Source organism: Mytilus californianus, unplaced genomic scaffold (genome assembly GCF_021869535.1).
Source record: "Mytilus californianus isolate M0D057914Y unplaced genomic scaffold, xbMytCali1.0.p SCAF_9, whole genome shotgun sequence".
Lineage (NCBI taxonomy): Eukaryota > Metazoa > Mollusca > Bivalvia > Mytilida > Mytilidae > Mytilus > Mytilus californianus.
The window spans coordinates 57,357,108-57,379,589 of NW_026262745.1; the positions used below are offsets into that span (position 1 = coordinate 57,357,108).

Consider the following 22,482-nt stretch of genomic DNA (forward strand, 5'->3'; position numbering starts at 1 on the left):
TAGGAGCACAAAGAAGAATACTAATATCGTCAGGGTCCTCACCTTCAGTAGAACATAAGTGTCTGTGTAAAGCTTGAAAAAATGCTTTGACAACAACAGATTTCCCACATCCTGCTCCACCAGTCAGAAATGTATAAAATGGTTCATGTTTTGTTTTAACTCATGTGTCAACATGTTGGAAAAATTCCCACTGTTTCCTATTCAGGGATCTAATCAATGCAAAATAACCGCTCTCACTTATTCTGTTAGCATGATTTGTCAATTCTACTATTCTTCCTTCTATTCCAACTTCACGGGACATATCATACAGTCTATGCTCTGTTGGTCTATCTGAATTGAAATGAACATACTGTTCAAATTCTGTTGGGCCTATTTCAGCATCTTCCATTTCTACTTGCCGGTTGGTAGGTGCTATTTGATCATTCTCATTACAATCATGTTCTGTCTCTTCTATAGCTTTCTCTAGATTTATTACTTTTCCTTCATATTGCTTAACTTTCTTTTCTAACAGTCTTGAAACAGTTAAGTACATTGTCTCATATGTTTCATGCCCACATTGCAAATCTAAGACTTCATTTTTCCATGGATAAAATAACATTAAGCGTTCTCTGTAGAAGTTTTCAGAGTCAGTCTTGTAATTGTATTTAACATAACTTATTACCTTGGGTGTTTTTCTTTGATATATTCTTATACCATTTTTCAAGGTTATGTTGATTTTGTTACTGTTTTCCTGTATTGCTTCTTCATTTTCATTTTCTTTTTCAGATTCATTTTCTTGATGTTCTGTTTCATTTTCATGGTATGAGGACTCGGATGTTTTAGGATACTGTAATTCAAGCTGAGATACATAGTCTGCTAGACACCAGTTCTCAAGTTGTTTTGGTCTAGGCGAGTATCGCTTAATTTCATTATCTGATTCAATTTCAGTAGATTCTGGGCCTAGTTTTTCTAGGGCTGATGATTGCTTCAGGAGAAAGGTTCTTTTGTGTCGTGGAGATGTATTAATGAAAACAACTTGTCGTGTAGCTTTTGTTAAAGGCATCGTAGTGTTAAGTTTGTTGCTTCTTGTGCGCGTGTTTCAACAGAATTTGAAAAGTAATTCCCAATGTGTCTTACTTGATGCTTCAAGTCTAGATTTTCCTGTAGTGCTTCTTTTGCTGCCTGGTCTAGTAATGCACTCATACCTTTTTGTGACTTACTTATGTATAAGACACTGCACAGGCAAATGCATCTATAACAAACTGTAAATCATGATTTGCTTGCCAAGCTACCAACACAGTTTTTATGTAACCATTAACACGGACTTCAGATGGTTTTCGTTTGAGAATAACTTTTGGACCACTCAAGTTGCTTCTAATGGCTTTTATATACTCTTCATCATTCATTTGTAACACATCATCCGAAAACATCTTATATGTCATCTGGTTTATATCTTCAGTAATGTGAAGTGAATTAATTTCATTTTGTATCTCTTTATATATAGCCTTGTACTTTTCAATTTCATCATTTTCTTTCAATGGCTCTAATTTAACTGTGTCTTTCATAGTTGGAAGGGGAAAACCAAAACGACAGATTGGATGATCCTTTTTTCTGTAGGTTTTTGAATGAGTATGGACTTGCAATTTGACTAAACTATTGTCTTTTTCCAAGAATGAACAGGAGACATATTCATCAATAAATTTTACTACATCTTCATTTGAATCACACCCATATTCCGGTGCATTTTCAATCCAGATCAAGATATGAATGTGTGGTGAGCCTTTTTGTTGAAATTCAACCCCCAAAAAGAATCTGTAAATTTCCCAATTAGATTGTGATCACTTTTCAACACCAAGTTGATAAACTATTGGACACGATAATCATAATATCTAGAGCATGTCACAAGGTTTTTCTGAACAAGTTTAGATTTCTGATTCAAATCCATTTCATCCAATTCAATGTTAGTATACTCTTAGCCATCATTCAATTTGCCTAGAATTCGTAATAAATCTTTCCAGTTAGTGTCTGCAAATGAAAGAGAGCCAAACCATGTTGGAAGACCCAACTGTCTGATCATTGCAAACAAATCTTTCTTCCTCTTTTCAAGGTATACTGGAGAGTTTCTTAAACTTATAAAGATATAACAACCTTCATCCAATTTTACAATATCATTTACAGTGCTAGGATTCAGTACATCTTTTGCTGTCCATTTTTTTTCCATCTGCTTGACACCTTCTTAGAGCAAAATTGACCTTATCACTTATGTTTTTAACTGAATTTTCTTTAACTTGAAAAATATGTTTGGTACAGACTAAGCTACTCTCCTATCCATGGACCTTAGATCCGAAACGAATCTCTCTTTGTTATCTGGCCTTCTTTGACCACAAAATATAGTTGGAAAAGATAAGTACTCTGCATCAGGATCACTGTAGAGTCTAATTGGTCGTTGACCTTCACCAGGAGCAAAAGTTAAACCTATATCACATGGTGGATTGTCGTCTGGGACAATATATCTGTATTACCAGCATGTGTTTCATTTTCATCTACTTCACTGAAATGATCGGAGTCATCATCTGTATCATTTTTATTCTGATTATCCTCTTGTTTTGTACTATTTTTTTTTCATTTTGTGTTTCTTCCTCATTTATTTTTGCTACTTCTGTAATCCAATCCTCATTTATTTCTATTTCAGAAGACTTGTACAAGTCACTTGTTCTCATCAAATAATGTAATGCACAAATAACAGCAAATGATCTGACATTTTCACTAAAATCACACTTTTTGAATACCAGTTTCTTCTTCAGTTTAACTGTTATTGTACCCGATTTCTCTAATGTATGTGGAAGTGAATTTATTGTATGTTGAACTTCAACAGGCACATTTACAACATTGCCTTTAACTGATAACTGTCGAATCTGAATAAAAAAATATCTTAATGATAACAGTCTCTCTTCTAACTGATACACATTTAATTCTTTTGGTTTTTGAGGAAATCCCATTTTATTTGCTATTGAAAATCGAGGAATTTTTTGTTTTTTAATTGCATTGAGACAAGTGTGGCATATCCATTCTATGTGTTGTACAGATTTAAAATTGGTAAAGCAATGAGACATGTTAGCAGGAGTATGCATTTTTACAGATTTAGCATTTACTACAGAAGCACAGAACCAAGTTTGATGACATGAAGTACATATATATGTAGGACCTCCATTAATGTTGGTTTCAAAATTTCTTATGCAAGCATCAAGGGTTATACCTTGAGTTCTTTTTTTTTTTTTTAATTCTTTTTGATGGTCAGTGAAATCAGTGTTTTTTCTTTTACTACTTTTGACCAACTGATTATACTTTCTGTCTTTTCCTTAAAAAAAATGTCTAGATTTCTGTTTTGCCTAACGCTCATTCTCATAATTTTCTGGATTTGACCTATATAATGACTTTCTGTGGAAATCTCGTTTGGATTCTTGTTTTGTGAACTCTTTATCTTGTCTTGATTTTTTCCCCTCTTTGCTTCATTTCTTTTAAAAACATCATTCGTTTTAGTCTCTGTTTTAGCATGTTTAGCAATAAGTTCTCTTTTTTTGAAGTCTTCATTTTTTATAGTCTCTCTTTTAGAAGCAAGCTCTTGTTGTCTCTCTTTCTGTCTGAAATCAATATTATCTCTTTTATACTTCTTGAATTCTGCCTCAGATTTTTTGTAATCTTCATCCTTTCTAACATTTCTTTTAGCAATAAGTTCTCTTTTTTTAAAATCTTCATTCTTTCTGGTTTCTCTTTTAGCAATAAGTTCTCCTTTTTTGAAGTCTTCATTCTTTCTAGTCTCTCTTTTAGCAATAAGTTCTCTTTTTTTGAATTCTTCCTCCTTTCTTGAATTTCTTTTACTAATCAATTCTTTTTGCCTTTCTTTTTCCCTGAATGTTTGATTCTTTCTTTTATTTTGCATGTAGTTTTTCATATATTCCAATTTTGGTACCTTCAGAAAAACTTGACTCTTCAACAGAAGTTCATTATCATCTTTTTCATTTCTAACAGAAAGGTCCTGACCAAAAGATTTTATATTAGCAAGTTCTTTTTGTTTGATGTACCTGACTACTTGATCTACAAAATGTTTTTGATCTCCTTGTTCAGAACTACCACTGTATCCTTAGAACTGATGCATACAGGTAAAATTTCATATTGTGAATCTAAATCAATTTGTAAACTTGTGTAAAATGCATACAAGTAACTGACAAAGTCATGCAAGTCTGTAAATCCAATTAAAATACTTCTTCCTGAGATTTCAAATGTATTATTGAGCACAGATTCAGAGTGTCAAAAAAATAGTATACATGATTATAACAATAAACTGCTGAACATATAGCTCCAATCATAATGAGAAATGTGTTGGACTGTTTTATACAATTTTGAATTGCTTCTTGTAAGGTAAGACATCCAGTCAGCTGCTTGTACTGTAAAGCTATACCAAATAGAATATTTTGTTTATCAATTTTAAAATTACCTTCAGGAATTTCTATCATGTCAGGAATTTCTTCAAAATTTAAAAGCATATTTTGAAATAAACCCTGCAATTTCAATTTTTGAACATGCTTTCTGTAAATTTCATCTCCGGTATTCAAAATGTATTCAAGGTTCAGTGTGTTTGGATCAAAATTTATAGGAGTTAGTAATAAGAAAACTAAACAATTGCAAGTACATTGTTTACCTCTGCTTATATCTAGAAAGTTAAGGTCATACTGGTCAAATGTTCCAAATTTGAGAATTTTGCATTTAAAGAGATGAAATCTTTTGACACTGCTTGTTCTGGATTATTTTTTGTTTGTTCATTTTGGCTCTGCACTAGATTAGTTTGAATATTAGTACGAGAATGTTTCTTTGCATAATTAATATGAGATTGTTCAGTTTGGTTTTTCAGCAAATTTGTTTTGAAGTGAATATGAGCTCTCTGAGCATTATATTTGTTACTGTTGTTTGCATTTGGGTGGAGGTCAGTATCCCCCATATCATTTGAGTTACTGTAGTTTATATTTGAGTGGAGGTCAGTATCCCCCATAATATTTGAGTTACTGTTGTTAAGGATGTCAGTATCACCCATGTCCAGGTCAAGTTTGTTACTGTTTGAGGGGCCAGTATCCCCAATCAAGTTTGTCCTTTTCCGTTTTTTTGCATAGTTCTCACCACGTTAAGCCTCTGTTGCTCTCCATTTTTTCTCCTTGGCATCTTCATATATCTATAATTACATAAATAAATAATGCTGGGAACAGTCTAGTGTGTAAATGAATGTTATTTATTTGATAAAGATTCTGAGAAAGTTTCATTAAATCATAATCAGTGGTTCAGCTACGAATACAAAATGGGTACACCCCTCCCCCTTTTCATTGTAAGGCAATGACAAATTGTGTGTTTTGAAAAAAAGAAACACTGATAATGAGTTAGGCCAAAAACCAAATAGGTATACAATGGCATAATATTATTAAGAATTTGTTTAAGTTCATTGAATAAAAATAAGTGGTTTAGGAAGAGTTGCAGATACAATATGGGTACTCCCATATAGAACAATAGCAAAGTCCAATATGTTCGCCAAATATCAAAAGCATATGTGAAATGCAAACAAATGTGTTCTGGATATAAAATGCAAAAAATTAAGAACATGTATTTTAACCTTGACGTCAAAGGTCTTTATAAAATAAGAAATGGTATGATTGCCAATGAGACAACTTTCCACCCTAGACCAAATGCAGGTTATCAAAAAGGCTTTCAACACTGAGCTTTGGCCCACACTGCATAGCAAGCTACAGCGATATGAAATATGACCACTGAAAAAATAAAATAAAACAAAAACCAAAAATCTGATTAATATAAAAAAATTAAGAACTAGTTGGAAATGTTTTAGTTGACTAAAACACATTTCTCCTCTTCATAAAAATTTGAAGGTCAAAGGTCATATTCTTTAGATGTTGCAATCATGCTTAAAATATGAAAAGCGTATGTCATAGAATAATAGTTGTGTTCAAGGCACAAAGAATGTAAAAATTATTAAAATATTTTGACTTTTGGAGCAGTTTTGGGGTCAAAGGTCCAAGGTCACATAATACATAACACACAATCTTATGATGATATATCCACATGCCTAGAGGTAATACAAGGCCTCGGTCAAAAGAAAAAATGTACTTCGCAGATCGCAGCTGGATACGACCGCAAAGGTCGAACTCTGAACAGTAGGGGCAAGTATGGACACAATATTCAAGCTTGATACAGCTCTGAATTTGGATAGTAATTAAATATTTGACACATTATAGATTTCTGACACAGAATAATTGTGGTCAGAGAACTTAAAAATCTGAAATGGGACATTTAATTTACTTAATTGTCCAATATCCAAAATCTAATTCCATGGTTAGATTCAGCATATAAAAAAACCCATGAATTCAGTTTTTTATGAAATCAAACAAAGTTTAATTTTGGACCCTTTGGACCTTAATATGGACTTATTTGAAAACAGGGCCCAAAATTAAAAATTGGAATGCACAGTTAGATTCAGCATATCATAGAACCACAAGAATTCAGTTTCTGATGAAATCAAACAGTATAATTTTGGATCCTTTTGACCCCAAAGTAGACCTATTTGAAAATGGGGCCCAAATATCCAATATAGTGATACATGGTAAGAACCCCCAACAATTCAAGACTTTAAATAAATCCTCATTGAAATTGGTTAAAAATTTGTATTTATTTTCAGTTGAAGATTTCTAGCTGTTGCTCAATATTTTGCTATTGCGCAATACTTGGTAAATCTGTTTACAGACTATATATAAAAATTTACACACCCTCTTTCGTGTGTATCTCCTGCCATATCAGTATTTGTTGTTTCTTTATATATAGATCAGAAATAATTTATGTTAGAACCAGCTTAGCCAGTATTAGAAAAGTCTTGTTTTTGGACCCTATTTGGCCTCTTGTTTCTTAATCATTAAAGCCATAACCCCCAAAATCGACCCCATCATTCTGTGTGTGTTATGAAACCTTGAGGTACAATTGATAGAGATCCATAGACTAATACTTAAGTATTTGTCCAGAAACCAGAAAAACCTTTTTCCCCCCTTTTTTTTACCCCTTATTCCTGAACAGTTTGAGCCATAACCCCCAAAGTCAAACCCAACCTTCCCTTTGTTGTATGGAACCGTGTGGTTCAATTTCATAGAGATCCATAGGCTAATATTTAAGAATTTGTCAATTAACAAGAAAAACCTTGTTTTCCTCCTTTTTTTGCCCCTAATTCCTGAACGGTTTGGGCCATAACCCCAATAGTCAATTCCAACTTCCCCGTTGTGATATAGAACCTTGTGGTACAATTTCAGAGGAATCCATACACTTATACACAATTTATTGTCTGGAAACTAAAAATATGCTTTTTTCCCCCTTTTTGACCCTTATTCCTAAACAGTTGGGACCATAACCCCAAAATCAATCCCAACCTTCCTTTTGTGATATTGCACCTTGTGTTTGAATTCAAAAGAGATCCATTCACTTATACTAAAGCTTTTGTCCCGAAACCAAATGTCTCCGGACGACGACGGACGACGTGATAGCAATATACGAACGCAAATTTTTTGCGGTCGTATAAAATGCATGGTCTTGTCATGTGTCAAGGTCACATAAAGGTCATTATGGTTTGTGACACATCGCCTTATGATGATACATCAACATATCAAATATTTAAGGCTTAGGTCATATGACTTAAAAGTTATACCTTGAGGTCAAAGTGCAAGGTCATCATGATATGGGACACAAAGTCTCATTAAGATACAACCACATGCCAAACATCTAAGGCCTAGGTCAAGACAAAAGAATTAAGGCTCGGTCTAGTGTTATTGCCAAAAATACATTGTTGACCTTCATTTCAAAGGTCAAATGAAGATCATCATGATACTCAACAAACAGCTTCATAATCATACATCCACATATCAAATATCAAAGTCCTAGGTCAATAGACAAAAAAGATCTAGTTGGGACAATTTTGTAGGATAATACAAAAGCAGTATGAGTGAATTTTTTGAATGAAATATATGACACTTGTCTTGATGCAAACTAAGCAACATATAAACAAACAATACTTGTTATAACTTTTCATTAAAATATACACAATTATATTTATTCAGAGGTTAATCTCAATCATGGCATATATGTCTCTGATCATGGTAATCCCTTTTGAGATGGGATTATTCATTTGTTGTTTTTTTTAAACATCATTATCAATGTTATTTCAGAGACTAGTTTCTTTTTTGTCCTGACTCACTTACTGAGAACATGCAAAAGTCCAATTCCTTTTTCTGTTTGCAAGGAGATATTTTTCCTATTATATAATATTTGATATTTTCAAACTATACATTACAAATTAATAGGGTAACGTTATTATTTTTTAAAGATTTATACTGGTAACAATATATTTCCTCAGATAATGTTATACACATTCTTTGCTTATTTTATTCCAATCTGAAACATTTCATTTGATAAATTTTACGTCCTTGAAATGCTGAACAATTGTTTTTGTTCCCAAAATAGTATTTCATTTGTTCTTACTCTGGTAAAAATTCAAAAGCAGTATATATGCCTTTTCATTGAAGAGTTCCGCTTTATCTTAATACCGCAAAAAATATATCACAACAAAGTCCAATAAATACCATAAAAAATTGGACTTTTATAATATAGTCTTCATACTAATAAATTTAAAAGCATGGTTCAAATATTTCTTATTCAAGGCCTATAATATATCTAATTTTATCAGACATGTTTATATAAAAAAATTTAAAATATGAAAATATTTTATACATTGAATTTATTCTATTTTTCAAGATTTGTAATCCCTAAAGTCAATATAAAATGAACATATCTAAAGGTAACACAGTCAAACTAAAAAAAAATGATATGGGTCCCCCTTATCTGGATTACCCTGATGGGTCTTGGGAGATGGGCCCCAATTAATTATGCTAAAAGAACATATAATGAAGGTAGGTTAATAGCACACATACAGTAATAAAATACTGTCAAAAGAAAAAAAAATGGCTTTGGTGTATACCCAGGTCTGTAACATGACGAAAAGAAAAATACTGTTAAAAGTCTAAAACTGAAGCTTTATTGAATCCACCAAGGCCAGTATTAAGTTGAAAATGCCTTAAAATTTTTTTTTGGAGCACCCTTTAAAAAACATTTGGGCAGGGGTTCCTCTAACCCCGGCTAATTCGCCAGGTCTGGGGGGCATTCTCCCAATATAAGTATGCTGAAAGAAAAGCGCATTCACCCACAATAAGTATATGCTAAAGAGAAGGGCATTTACCCACTATAAGTATATGCTATTAATTCAATTTGGCCCAGTAGATTAAGAAGAGAAGATTTTCTGTAAAAAATAACAAAGATTTAAAAAAAAATGTGAAAAATTGACTTTAAACGGCAATAACCCCTTAAGAGGTAAATTTACAATTTTGGTGAAGGCGACTTGTTTGTAGATCTTACTTTACTGAACATTCTTGTTGTTTACAGTTATCTCTATCTATAATGAACTTGGCCCAGTAGTTTCAAAGGAAAAGATTTTTGTAAAATATTAAACATTTACGAAAATTGTGAAAAATTGACTTTAAAGGGCAATAACTCCTGAAGGGGTCAATTGACAATTTTGATCATGTTGACTTATTTGTAGACCTTACTTTGTTGGACATTTTTGCTGTTTACAGTTTATCTTTATCTATTATAATATTCAAGATACTAATCAAAAACTGCAAAATTTCCTTAAATTACCAATTCAGGGGCATCGACCCAACAACAGGTTTTCTGATACGTGTGAAAATTTCTGGACAGATAGATCTTGACCTGACAAACATTTTTACCTCGTTTCAGATTTGCTCTAAATGCTTTAGTTTCAGATATATAAGAATAATTGCATTTTACCCCCATGTTCTATTTTTAGCCATGGTGGCTATCTTGGTTGATGGACGAGTTCTTCGGATACATTTTTTTAAATTAAATACCCTAAGAATGATTTAGGCCAAGTTTGGTTTAATTTGGCCCAGTAGTTTCAGAGAAGAAGATTTTTGTAAAAGATTACAAAAATTTACAAAACATTGTGAAAAATTGACTTTAAAGGGCAATGACTCCTTATGGGGTAGATCTTAGTTTGCTGAACAATTTTGCTGTTTACAGTTTATCTCGATCTATTCTAATATTCAAGATAATAACCAAAAACCGCAAAATTTCCTTAAAATTACCAATTCAGGGGCAGTAACCCAACAACGGGTTGTCTGATTCGTCTGAAAATTTCAGGGCAGATAGATCTTGACCTGATAAACATTTTTATTCCGTGTCAGATTTGCTCTAAATGCTTTGGTTTCAGAGATATAAGCCAAAAACTGCATTCACCCCATGTTCTATTTTTAACCATGGCGGCCATCTTGGTTGATGGGCGGGTCATCGGATAGATTTTTTAAACTAGATACCCGAAGGATGATTTAGGCCAAGTGTGGTTTAATTTAGCCCAGTAGTTTCAGAGGAGAAGATTTTTGTAAAAGTTAACGGATGACGACGACGACGGACGACGGACACCAAGTGATGAGAAAAGCTCTCTTGGCCCGTTTGGGCCAGGTGAGCTAAAAAAATATTTCATTCTTATTCAACACAAACAAAAGTTTAAAAATTATCAAAAAACTTACCTGGAGACATTTTTAATAAAAAGAATAAAAATTGGTAATTATGAAGAATGCAAACAACTTTTAAGTATATTTTCTCTGATATTTTTTTTAATTTTATTTAATTTTATGAAAAACAACCAATTCTGATTAACAATTAGTACTACAATGGCAGTTCATAATTTCTATTAAAATAAAGAAATTGTTACATTCTTATTCAACACAAACAAAAGTTTTAGTATTTTCATCCTTACAATACTAAAATTTTATCAAAAAAAAGACTTATGGGCTTTGAAGAAAATGATTACCAATAAAATTGCATCATTTTTTATAAAAAGAAGAAATATTGATAGTTTTAAACAATGCGCACAACATTTTAGTATAATTTCTCTGATATTCATTTAGTTTTATGAAAAACAACCCATCATGATGTACAAAAAGTACTAAAATTTAAAGAATGTGAACAACATTCTAGTATCGTTCTCTGATATTCATTCAATTTTATGAAAAACAACCCATCCTGATGTACAAAAATACTAAAATCCAATGGCAATTCATGATATCTATTAAAAAAAGAAATGATTAAATTCTTATTCAACACAAACAAAAGATTTAGTATCGCTATCATGTTTATCCTTATTTTATTCACGTTTAATAAAAAAAAAAATGTTTAGCCTGAGGAATTTAAAATAACTGATTGTTAACAACAGTGCATTTTATTTTATAAAAAGAAGAAGTATTGGCATTTTTAAAAAATGCAAACAAAATGTTAGCATCTTTTATCTGATATTCATATTTTAAGAAAAACAACATATCTTGATGAACAAAAAGTACTAAATTCCAATGGCGGTTAATGATTTCCATTATAATAAAGAATTAATTGCATTCTTAATTAACACAAACAAATGCTTAAGTATATTTATCCTTATATTATTCACATCTTATACAAAATTACTTATGTAAAGGAATGTATAATGGCTGATTGCAAATGACGTTGCATTATTTCTGATATAAAAGAAGAAAAATTTGCATTTCTAAGCAATGCGAACAATATTTTGGTATTTTTTCCCTTAAACTCAGTATATTTTATGAAAAACAACTGACCCTGATATACAAAAATCAAACGGCGGTTCATTATTAAAATAAAGAAGTTATTCGATTCTTATTCAACACAAACAAAAATGTAAGGATTCTCATCCTTGTATTTTTAAAATTTTATACACAAAAACTTATCTATAGGACATTGAAATCAATAATACAAATAATATTGAACTTTTTTTCTTTTTTTCAGTTTTTATTATTTTCAAGAGTTACAACAAATACAACACATCAAAATACATACAGTCATATTAGCTATACTTTTGAATATCTATTCATTTATTACAATAAACATTGTTAAATATTCATTTTTAAATATATATATATATATATATATATGAAAAGAGAATATAATTACGGAAAGAAAGATAATTTGAGTAAAATGTGTATGTACCACATGAGAAGGGTGAAGTATTTTATGAAAAAGGAAGAGGTAAAAAAATATCCTGTAAGAATTTAGTACATAATAAATTGTGTTGTAAGATAAACTAATATATTATGTCAGTTTTGACAATAAGTATCTAAATCCACAAATAATTTAAAAGTTGTCTCTCTCCACGAAAGGTTTACAGAGAGATAAAATGTCCTTGCTATACTTTTTACTTCCAATCCAAATAACTTGTGTTTTTGCAAAATTTATATTTAAACCAGATATTTTTACAAACCAGTCTAATTTAGATAAGTATTCATATAAAGATTTTTCACTACCATCTAAAATCAATGAAGTGTCATCAGCAAACTCTGACAACTTATGCTCAACTTGAGTAACTTTAATACCACAAATTTCCTTATTTCCTCTTATCTTGAGTGCAAGAATTTCAGCATGTAAGATGAAGAGATAAGGTGAAAGCGCATCACCTTGTCGGCAGCCCCAACCTATGTTAAAGAATCAGAAAGATTTCCCCCTGTATAACTGCAGACTTGATATTATTATAAAACGCTTTTATCCAGTTGACAATTGATATCCCAAAATTAAAGAACTTTAAAACATTTAGTATAAAATCCAAAGCAAAAGCTTTTTCGAAATCAATAAACAACAAGAGCCCAGGTATTTCATGATCTTCTGTGTATTGCATGATATCATATAAAAGCCTTATATTTTCTATGTACCTGCCACTAATAAAACCGGTCTGATCTAGATTAATACGTTTGACAAGGACACTTTTAAATCTGTTTGCAATTACTGCTGACCCAATTTTATAGGCAGTGTTTAAAAGTGAAATAGGACGCCAATTTTTCAAAAAATGACGAGGTTTATTTCCTTTTGGAAGACAAGTAATAATTCCTTACTCTTATGTTACTGACAATACACCCTTGTTCTGAATCATAATTTAAAGATTCAACCACAAAAAACTGGAGATCCTTGCGAAAAAAATTGAAAAATTCAGTTGACAGCCTTCAGAGCCAGGAGTTTTATTATTTTTATATTTTTTAATGCTTGTCCGGCCTCTTTGACTGTAATTCTACCCTCCAAGCTCTACTTCTCATCACTTGAAAGTATTGGAACATTTACATTTTTGAGATCTTCTTTCAGATGAGCTACTGAAATTGAGTTATCTCTCTTCTTATATAAATTTTCATAGACAAGCTTTACTTCTTTTAAAATATTGTTCTGATTAGTAAGTATTACCCGATTATCTCTTTAAATTTTTGATATAATTTTACTCATAAAATGTTTTGACTCCAGTCCACAAAAATAGTTGGTTGGTTTGACTCCTTCTTCTATTCATTGAACACGTGATCTTACTATTTTACAATTTAACTTCTTAATACGTAAGTTCATTTTTTTGCTCTCAAGTTAAGTTATTGAAAGTTCGTCAACATTATCCTCTAACTGTATAATTTAATTTCGTAAAGTTGTTTCCCTTTTTTCAGATTCCCTCTTTTATTAACTGGAATAAGAAATACCTTTTTCCCTGATTTCCATCAATAAAGTTTCAAGAAAAAGTTGGGGATTAATTTTCAATTGAATATCTTCATTATCAATCTCATCAATATTATCGAAACTATAAACAAGTGCACAATATTGCGCTTTGATTTCACTAATCTGTTGTTTTACTGTATTTATATATTCCATATCATACCGTAAGGAGTTGTTGAACTTCCATCAACCTTTTCCTCTAATAAAAGGATTAAATTCCAGTTTAAGTAATACCATAGCATGATCTGAACGATAGCTTGGATGTACTTCGCAGTTTTTGAGACTATTTAACATATAATCTGTAAGAAGAAAGAAGTCTAATCTAGCCTGTTAAAATGGAGTTCCTTTTCTCCAAGTATACCTTTGTACATTGGGATAAAGCTCCCTAAATGGATCTATTAAACTTCTTTCTTCGATGTATTCTAAAATACTTTCTCTAACCTTAGGGTTATTAGTATGTTTGTAGTTACAATAATCTATATAAGGGTTCTGTACAAGATTGAAATCACCAAAAATTATGTAACTTTCCTTTTCAAAATCATCAACAATGCTCATGATATTATCAAAACATTCAGGACTATCCATATTTGGTCCATATAAGCACACTGAAATATTTCTTTTGATTTTCTACAAAAACTTCTAAAATTAAATAGTTACCATTTATATCTTTTTTTTTTCTTTTAACACTTTTAAACTCAAAATTATTGTTGCATGATATAGCAACTCCTCTAGAATTTGAACTTATAGAAGAAAATAACTTTCATATCCCCACATAGATCTAAAGCTATTTTCTAAATCACTTGTAAAATGTGTATCCTGGATACAGTAAATAGTATATGCTTTTAACTTCAGCATATTAAAGACATCGTTTCTTTTTTCTTTGTCTCTCATGATCAGTCCCTGACAATTATAACAGACATAATTTTTAAAGAACCCATATTAGTAATAGCTTTGTATCAATATAGAACATAATTATTTTTTTCAAAAACAACACAACATTGCAGACAGTAACAGGACATATAAATATCAAACAGGATAATTCGCAGAAATTAACGACAGTAAAATTGAAGAAATTGTAATGAAAAAAGATTAAAATCATATTCAAAATGATTCAATATGGCAAAACAAAAGTACCATTCTATACTTTTTATGTCAAACTTTTCAGTGTTGCGGAATTAATATTTTTAAACATAATTTTGCTATCCTAATGTTTTTAAACATTTATTTAATAGTATTCACAATGATTGAATATATTAATATAATTTGTTTTCAAATTTCTATGTTAACATATGTATAGACAAAAACTATCACTTAAGTTCAATTTAGAAAATCAAGTGTTTATTTTCTTTCCTGCAGTCTTCTTCGAACGTCATCAAAGAGTCTAAATTTGAGTTGCATTCCATCTTCAGTTCTTCCAAAAACCACACAATTATGGTACCACACTAATTCAAAGCATTCCATGTCCCTAAGTTGGGTTATCTGTTTCATATTTCTCCTTGTGACATCATCAGAGAATCGTACATGGTCCTTTAAGTCTTTTCTCACTCTTATTATGCTCCTTTTGACATCACCATTAAAAATGCTAACAATCACAGGGTTTGGCCACGGTTGTTCTGAGGGCAGGCGATGGATAGCTTCTACATCTCGCTCTTGTAACTGCACATTCAAATCTCTCCTTACTTTCTCAATGAAATCTGATCGTAAGTCTTGTTTTTCACATCTTTGAAAATTCATAACCTTGATATTATTTTTTCTTGAATATTGTTCATTGTAATTTGCACTTATAATGGCTGCTTGTGGTGATTTAACAGTGTCTTTTAACATTTTTTTATCATCATTTAATTGTTTTTGATAAAGAAGAAATATTGGGTAATTTTAAAGAATGTGAACAGCATTCTAGTATCGTTCTCTGATATTCATTCAATTTTATGAAAAACAACCCATCCTGATGTACAAAAATACTAAAATCCAATGGCAGTTCATAATTTCTATTAAAATATAGAAATGATTGAATTTTTATTCAACACAAACAAAAGATTAAATACCTTCATACTTATTTTCTTCATATTTTATAAAAAATAACTTTTGAAATTACTGATTGTTAACATGAGTGCATTATTGATAATAAAAAGAAGAAATTTTGGCCTTTTGAAATAATGCAAAGAAAATTTTAACATCTTTTCTCTGATAATCATCATAAGAAACATTAACATTGCATCATTTTGGATAAAAAGAAGAATTATAATCTAAACAATGCGAACACAATTTTGCTATCTTTTCTCTGATATATATCATTTTTTGTAAAAAAAACCCAAAAACAATCCTGATGTACAAAGTGTACTAAATTCCAATGGCGGTTCATGATTTTCATAAAATAAAAAAATAAATACATTCTTATTCAACACAAACAAAACCCTAAGTATCTTTCACATCTTATACACAATAACCTATCTAAAGGCATTTATATTGACTGATGGAAATGATGTTGCCTTATTTCTGTTACAAAAGAAAGAAATATTTACATTTTTAAGCTATGCAAACAAATTTAAGCATTTTTTTCCTGATATTCAGCATATTTTATGAAATACAACCAATTCTGATGTACAAAAAATACTAACATCAAATGGCGGTTCATAATTTGACAAATAACATTGCATTATTTTGGATAAAAAGAAGAAATATTGGCATATTTAAACAATTCGAACAAATTAAACTATCTTTTCTCTGATATGTATCATTATTGGTAAACAAACAACCTATCCTGATGAGCTATAAGTACTAAATTGCAATGACGGTTCATGATTTCCATTTAAATAAAGAAATAAATGAGTTCTTAATCAACACAAACAAAAGTTTCAGTATCTTTATCATTATATTATTCACATCTTATACAAAATTGATTAAAGGCATTTATAAAGACTGATTGCGAATGACGTTGCATTATTTCTGATATAAAAAAAGAAATACTGGCATTTGTAAGCAATGTGAACAAAATTTTAGTATCTTTTCCTTGAAATTCAGCATATTTTATGAAAAATGCCCAATCCTGTTACACAAATTTTTTATCCCAATAGCAGTTCATAATTTCCATTAAAAGAAAGAAATAAATGCAGTATTACATGTATTCAGCACAAACAAAGTTTAAGTATCTTTATCCTTATATTATTCACATCTTATACAAAATTAATTATCTAAAGGTATTGATAATGACTGAGTAGAAATGACGTTGCATTAATTTTGATATAAAAAAAGAAATATTTGCATTTTAAAGCGATGCGAAATTTTTTTTAGCATTTTTTCCCTGAAATTCAGCATATTTTGTGAAAAACAACCAATCTTGATGTACAAAAAGTACTCAAATCAAATGGCGTATCATAATTTGGCAAATAACATTGCATTATATTTGATAAAAAGAAAAAATATTTAGCATTTTTTTCCCTGAAATTCAGCATACTTTATGAAAAACAACCAATCCTCATGTACAAAAAGTTTTAAGTTCCAATGGCAGTTCATAATTTCCATTATCTTATACAAAATTAATTATCTAAAGCAATTCATAATGACTGAGTACAAATGACGTTGCATTATTTCTAATATAAAAGAAGAAATATTTGCATAAATTATCAAAGCGATGCGAACAAAATTTTAGCATTTTTCCCTGAAATTCAGTATATTTTATGAAAAACAACCAATTCTGATGTACAAAAAGTACTAAAATCAAATGACAGTTCATAATTTGGTAAAAAACATTGCATTATTTTAGATAAAAAGAAGAAATATTGACATATTCAAACAATACAAACACAATTTTAGTAGCTTTATTATGATATTTATCATTATTTGTAAAATACGACTGATCCTGAAGTACAAAAACTAATAAATTCCAATGGTGGTTCATGATTTCTATTAAAATAAAGAAATAATTGCACTATTAATCAACACAAACAAAGCTTTCAGTATCTTTACGGTTATATTATTTTTATTTTCATCATCTAGTGACATCAAAATGCTAAATAGGGTACTTATTTCAAATTATAACTTATTTCTTTTTAGTGATACAGAAACATTCTGAACATGACATTATTCTGCAATTATTTAATTTATTTTGCAATAAAATAAGAGAACTAATAATGAAAAAATGCATATATAATGCGTGAAAAGTAATTTATTTATAATTTTTTATGTATAATTGCGAACAAGTTGATTACAAATTAACGAGTAAAGGTGTCTTCGTAGAGGTCCACGTTTATCGCATGTAAATACTGTGGAGTTCGTTTTACATAAGAATTTTAATTATATACGTATCCGTCCAATCCGTGCATACAATTAATTTACTGATCGATCGCAGACCGTTGTCACTGTTACTCTCACATAGCTTATTTTACGTATCTGACGGATTATATGGCTCATCGATCACCGATCATTCATCGATCAGTCAAACATCCGTCACCGATCATTCACCGATCAGTCAAGTTCCCGTCAAACACAGAGGAGGGACGACACTCTGCACACGGCACGCAGATTTGTCTTATATAATCAATCGGTCTCATTGGTAACGTGTCATTTATTATAAGCAGTTCGTGGCGTGAACATAACCTCACCGTGTAGAACGCCACATCCGGGGTGTCGGCTATGTTTGACACGGGGTGGAGGTTTTGAAGAGAAGAAAAACCGATCAAGGTAAGTTCAAGTATCAAAATTTCTTTTTTTAAAATTGTTAGTACCACATAATGTATTGCACGGAAGGAACCGAACCATAATCTATTTCCAGCAAGCAGAAGCAGACTTCTTCAGTGCTCTGTTTTCTCAAACACCTCTCCGTAGTTTTCTGTGTTGTAGATTTTGAGGCTTCAGATGCAAGTTACCTTGATCGTTTTTCTCCGCTTCAAAACCGCCACCCCGTGTCAAACATAGCCGACACCCCGCATATGGCGTTCTACATGGTGCACCTGGACATTCGAAATTTGTTGACTGAGATTATAAATATGATCAGTTATATATACACTTGTATTGGTAATACAATATACATTCATGTTCAAATAATAAACGAATTTGGTAATTGTCATTATTTGTTCAAATAATAAACGAATTTGGTAATTGTCATTATTTGTTCAAATAATAAACGAATTTGGTAATTGTCATTATTTGTCGGGAATATAAACATACTTGTCATAATTAATTACGTATAACACTGCTTATCCCCAAGGGCTCATTTCATACGATATGGACATTAAGGGCATTCATTTGATTGATTTTAAGGTTTTATTTATTCATTACAAAAATTATAAATATTGTACTCATTCGAACTTCATTTATCTGTACTAAAATAAAAAACGAAAATACACAATTAGAAGACGAAGCTGGCCAATACACAAATTACACACAATTTTAAAAAGCTATTTTATTACATGGTTTTTTCGGGTAAAACATTTTCATTCTATCTTGAATATAATCAAAATACACAAAAAAGTAGTTTTTATGCCTAAGGGTTACGTATTCACTTACGTTTTTGACAAATATATTTGGACATTTTATTTGAAAATCGTCGTTTTTTAGCGTCGTACTATGCAGCAAAGAATGGAGACTTAAGTAGACCTTTTACGTGTTAGGCTGTATAAACAATATTCTTTAACTGTTAAAAATTGCAATGATTTCTACTGGCGCACTAACGAAATATTAACAAAAACTTGTGCCTTGTATTTTTATAGACATCGAATAAAATTCCCGCCATTACGGAAAATAATCTTCAAAGATACAATTTACCAAAAGCGAAGTAAAGAATACCTTAATTTTTTTTATGTAAAACTGATTTTCGATCATCAATAAATATTCCTCTGTGAAAACTTGCTATATTTTCCATGAATGCAGTAGAGTACATTTGATTTTAAAACACGTACAAATCGATCTTTTACAATATTTAAAATTGCCAAACGGAAGCTGAAATAGACGGCACATAGACTGTCGTCCCACCTCTACGTCAAACAGTAACGCCTAAAGTTGCAAGTACTGTAGAAGTCAAGGGGGTGACAGAAAGGAATCAAATCTAGAAGAAAGGAGAGAAGAGAAGCCGAGAAAAAAGTTATGAATGAGAAAAATTAACCTCTTGCCAATCCTTATATATTAAATATATTAAAACTGTATGTCCTTCATATTTTTTTTTTTTTGAGTTTTCAAAATCAATAGTGACCGACTGTTTCACTCAAAGAGGTATTTACTCAAGATGAGAACTTTCAGATGTCTTACACACAATACATACCAAAATACTTTGCTATATGATTTGATGAAAGTCTGGCCTGCGGCCAGGCGAGCGAGAATAGATGTATCTACAGTGTTTGATTCCTTACACCACTTATGAATCAAAAAGTGTGTTGAATATCTGTTGAACATCACACAAATTAGCTTTTACCAGTTTTAACTGATAATCTATGTGCTGACAAAGTCCCAACATTTAAAGCCTAATTTGTCATCCTCAGCGTCGAGTATACACATTTAAGTTAGTAACACGTCTACTTATCACAGTGCAACAGGAATTTTCATTATTTTTAACATAATAAATGTAGTTCTCTTGATGTACAGTCCATCTATAAAATTTGTGCTTTATTGACGAGCAAATAGACAGGCATATCCTTTAATAAGACACTAGTGACACAGCACTTGCAATATATTTAAATGGTAATAACTTGAATAAATGACCATCTAGTTTGTACATAGTGATAACATACTTCTACAAGTATACATAGTCTTAAAAAAGACTGTTGTTAAAATTAATCAATTATTTATGCAGAACAAAAATTAGTTGGTGTTAAAGTTCACACGAACTATTCATATGTGTAGTGCATTGATTAATATAATAGTATTGTGAAACCCGAAGTCAATTCAACTGCAATTATTGCATGATATAAATCTAATGATTTCACTCATCTAAAATCATACAACTATAGGTGTTGCCATGACTTTTATCGATGACGCTGCATCAATACAATTGAGAATGCATAGAAAAAGATATAATTCATTTCTTCTTTTATTTTACTTTATCTCCATTTAAAAGTCAAAGGACAACGTAATACAAAGAATAACTAATTGGAGAATTGCAATATTGAAAAATATTCATCTCCTGACCGCACAACACTGAAAATTAACTACGCACATTCGTGAATTAATGTATTGTGCTGTCCTTCACTGAATATATTCCTGGATTAGTTATTCTATAATTATCATCAGTTAATCAGGTTGGAGTTTTTATCAAGTTCAATTATGTTTAATATAATTATATAAAAAAAAAAACAACAAAAAACAACAAAAAAAAACAAAAAAAACAAACAAACAGTAACACCTATTTTAATACAATGTGCATATGGTGAAACATACTGTTCTTGGTATTTCTCATGTCATTCGGGACTTTCTTTTTACATAATTCTCCAAACGTCGGGATTCAATATCGAGATTACTCTATACATTTAAATTAGGTTGAACTACGATAATTTGTTTGGACGTTCAAGGGAAAAATGCCTCTGATATATACAATCTATATTTGTCTTTCACTATGTAAACTTGATAGTAGCTTAATCGCTAAAAATATTACATTTAAATTTCTATTCATTTTTTTTTATTTATCTGGATCATAATTACAGTGCAAATAAAGAACAAATGATTTCATTTACATTCTAGGGGTGCTATACATTTGGCAAAGCGATTGTACAATCAATACAAATTTCTCTTATTACAAACAATGCTTTCTTTCAAATTCAGAAAGGCTAGACTTTAGACAAGAAAACAATAAATTTTAAAGATGTAACGATCGGTTTTAAGGTGAAAGTTTAACATGCATGGCCTTATAATTTCACGACATATTCAAATATGTTGTTTATTGAATAATACTACATTAACCCGAGGTACGTGATAATGTAATCATCATGAGTTACCCCAGGAAGGAGTTTTCAGTCGATTTACTAATATAAATATATTTGAAAAAAAAACACTTCTTTTAACGAAATGTATAAATACTGAAAACTATTGCACTTGATATTTCTGATGTAATATTATGTTTATTTATAACAATTTACTTACCTTTTGGTGAAGGCGCCTCCAACTGTTCTGTTTCAATATTGTTGACACATTGTTTATCATCTTGATAATCACATTTTCGCACTTGATACCCTATAAAAATGTTCATAAATTAGTTTGATTAATATGCCTATAATTGACTTTGATAAAATCAAGAGGAAAATCAGATAAACAACTAGTAGGAAGTGCACGTGACGTAAGAATATTGTATTAAAATGGTATTAAAGCCACAATTTTTGTACAAGAGACCAAATGACCTGAGTGTAAGCAATGTATGGCTGCATAAATGAGCAAATCCCATATCGTATAGCATGTATAGTGAGCTATTCAATGCTTATAGAGTGTATAACAATTCAAACAAAACACCAACAGCCTGCTTTATCGTAAAATAAAAACTTTATAGGCAAGAGTCATAACCGATCTAAGAGTAGATGCAGTTACTGCAGGCTATTTCAGAGCCAATTACAACTAATGAATTAATCATGATTTGTTGAATGAAAAAATAATCAGATTATATCAAACATGTCAAACTGATTACGTGTAAATTCCTTTTAAACAGTCTGTGAAAAGCCTTACTTTGTACAACATGTACAATGCCACGTATAAGTTTCGTTAGAATATAGGGCCATACGTGTTCAAATCTTTATATACAGCTCTAGTTATGTTTTGATCTATCAATAACATAATCAATGTTAGAACCGTAACAGACACTTATGTTACACAACTTATTATCGCGAATACTTTTCCATT

General features: G+C 30.6%; 1 protein-coding gene across 1 annotated transcript in view; it reads right to left on the bottom strand.

Moving 5' to 3' along the window:
* Positions 1–22,482, bottom strand: part of LOC127715008 (ankyrin repeat domain-containing protein 50-like) — a 109,025-nt gene that overhangs the window by 14,802 nt on the left and 71,741 nt on the right. Inside the window, exon 8 of the mRNA XM_052221034.1 lies at positions 21,736–21,825. Within this exon, the coding sequence (XP_052076994.1) occupies positions 21,736–21,825 (90 nt within the window). The remainder of the gene's footprint in view (positions 1–21,735; positions 21,826–22,482) is intronic.